Here is a 2,834-nt window from a genome sequence, read left to right on the forward strand (position 1 = left end):
TCCAGGACCCCGTGCCCGCCGCCCACGCGCCGCGTCCCGGGCCGCCGCCGCCGCCTCAGACGTCACTTGTGGAATTCTTTCCCCCGGCGGCTGTAACTTTAAACCGGCCTGAACGAGGCCTATTTTTAGTCAGAAACCAGCCACCGGAGAATGGCTGTGGAGAACGCTGAGATGGAGGGCCAGCCCGCCACTTGAAGATTCCTCACCAAGTGGCCGGGAAGGACCGGCTTGACCTAGGAATCCTTCTTTGAGATTTCAAGGTTCTGTCGCCCCCTTCCAGGGTTGGCCGGACTGGTTGCTGAGGGGCTTTTGACTGAGGGTGCTGCCCAAGCCTGGGGAGCTGTACATGAATGAACCGCATCGCCTGGCCTCAGAGCGCTGACTCTGAGGCCACCACGCATGAGCCCAGGCCACCATCCTGCAGAAGTCACAACAGGAGCTCCTTAGGGACCGGCTTGTGGTGGTGAGGAGCCAGGAGATGCATGTAGCAGCCAAGTACCGCCAGGCCTCCCTGTACGTGGGTGACCTCCACGCGGATGTCACCGAGGACCTGCTGTTTAAGAAGTTCAGCGCTGTGAGGCCCGTGCTGTCTATCTGCATCTGCAGGGACCTGGTCACCTGCCGCTCTCTGGGCTATGCCTATGTGAACTTTCTGCAGCTGGCAGATGCCCAGAAGGCCCTGGACACCACGAACTTTGACCCTATAAAGGGCAAATCCATCCGTCTCATGTGGTCTCAGCGTGACGCCTACTTGAGGAAATCTGGAATTGGGAACGTGTTCATCAAGAATCTGGACAGGGGCTTCCCTGGTGGGGCAGTGGTTGAGAGTCTGCCTGCCAATGCAGGAGACACGGGTTCGAGCCCTGGTCTGGGAGGATCCCACATGCCGCGGAGCGACTGGGCCCGTGAGCCACAACTATTGAGCCTGCGCGTCTGGAGCCTGTGCTCCGCAGCAAGAGAGGCCACAATAGTGAGGGGCCCACGCACCGCGATGAAGAGTGACCCCTGCTTGCCGCAACTAGAGAAAGCCCTCACAGAGAAATGAAGACCCAACACAGCCAAAAATAAAAAAAAAATAAAAAAAAAATAAAAAAATAAAAAAATAAAAAGAATCTGGACAAATCCATTGATAACAAAACCCTTTATGAACACTTTTCATCTTTTGGGAAGATCCTGTCCTCCAAGATGATGAGTGATGATCACGGCTCCAGGTGCTATGCGTTCGTGCACTTTCAGAACCAGAATGCCACCGATAGGGCCATCCAGGAGATGAATGGTGCACTGCTTAAGGACTGCAGGCTGTTTGTTGGCAAATTCAAAAGCCGCAAAGATCGGGAAGCCGAGCTCCAAAACAAAGCCAGTGAGTTCACCAATGTTTACATTAAAAACTTCGGAGATGACATGGATGATGAGAGACTGAGGGAAGTTTTCAGCAAATATGGAAAAACCCTGAGTGTTAAGGTGATGACAGATTCCAGTGGGAAATCCAAAGGCTTTTTGGCTTTGTGAGTTTTGATAGCCATGAGGCTGCCAAAAAGGCTGCTGAAGAAATGAATGGAAAGGACATAAATGGACAACTGCTTTTTGTAGGCCGGGCACAAAAGAAAGCAGAGCGACAGGCTGAGTTAAAGCAAATGTCTGAGCAGCTGAAACAGGAAAGATTTTGGCAGTGCCGGGGAGCAAAACTCTATATTAAGAACCTGGATGAGACCACTGATGATGAAAAGCTACGGAGGGAGTTTTCTTCATTTGGATCAATTAGCAGAGTTAAGGTAATGCAGGAAGAAGGGCGAAGCAAAGGGTTTGGCTTGATCTGCTTCTCCTCTCCTGAGGAGGCCACTAAAGCAATGACTGAGATGAATGGCCGCATCTTGGCCTTCAAGCCGCTCAACATCGCCCTGGCCCAGAGGCTGTAGGAGAGGAAAACTTAATGCAACAGCCAGTGTTTGTAGCAGCTTGGGGGATGTTAGTGGTCTCTGCCTGAATCGTCCTCAGTAAATTTCAAATCCCAACTGATGGGTGCTTAGTTTAGTAAACATTAGGATCGAAGGTTTTGTATACAAAGCTATTTATTTTTCTTTGGAGGAAAAATAAGTGAATCTTAGAACCTCAGTTCTTTTTATAGAGGCATACCATCTAATTATAATATGGTATATTTTTCTAATTTTGATGTAGTGCTAATAGCAATAAGTATAATTAGATATATTTTTACTGCATTTTGAACCAACTGAAGTGTGGTAATTATTTGCATTTATTGCATACTTTTTCTTATTTTAATAATATTGCTAGCTTTAATTTCTTCCATGAAAATATGCCCAAAGTAGTTCTTATACCCAAGGATTGCAAAGTAATTTATTTTTACAAACAGAAATCTTCTAATTTCTCATCTATTTTTTTTAAAGAAACCAAAGTTTAAAAATTGCTACTACAAACTCAATATCTAATTTCATTTTGAATTAATGTTTAAAATACTAGGAAATAGTTGAATTTCCTTTCAATTTATATCCTGAAATGGTGTTTTTCTGATGGCTGAAATTAATGATGGAGTTTTTAATGTTGCCTACAAACCTGCTTTATAGGATATTTTACTGTTCTTTCCATTGGTTGACATAATCCAGGTGCTTGATGGTTATCAAAATTGTGACTTGAATAGTAAAACCTTAACTTCCACATTTCTTAAGTTATAAGCCTGTATCATTTCAGGTCAAAAAGTTGGCCTAGATCTTAATTCTCTTCATACATATACAGCATAAAATTATGCTTTAAGTTTTGAACCAGGTACCAACATTACAAAAGTCATATACAGAAAACACAGACATTCTGTTTAACAACTG

The 2,834-nt window shown here is 45.2% G+C and overlaps 1 protein-coding gene across 1 annotated transcript; it reads left to right on the forward strand.

Annotated features, from left to right (window-relative positions):
* Positions 1 to 478: 478 nt before the first annotated feature.
* Positions 479 to 1,916, forward strand: LOC112400763 (polyadenylate-binding protein 4-like). The gene is given in 3 exon segments (XM_024746691.1): positions 479 to 798; positions 1,122 to 1,494; positions 1,497 to 1,916. Coding segments are annotated over 3 exon segments (1,113 nt in total).
* Positions 1,917 to 2,834: the final 918 nt, after the last annotated feature.

This window comes from Neophocaena asiaeorientalis, unplaced genomic scaffold (assembly GCF_003031525.2).
Source record: "Neophocaena asiaeorientalis asiaeorientalis breed wild unplaced genomic scaffold, Neophocaena_asiaeorientalis_V1.1 scaffold19, whole genome shotgun sequence".
NCBI lineage: Eukaryota > Metazoa > Chordata > Mammalia > Artiodactyla > Phocoenidae > Neophocaena > Neophocaena asiaeorientalis.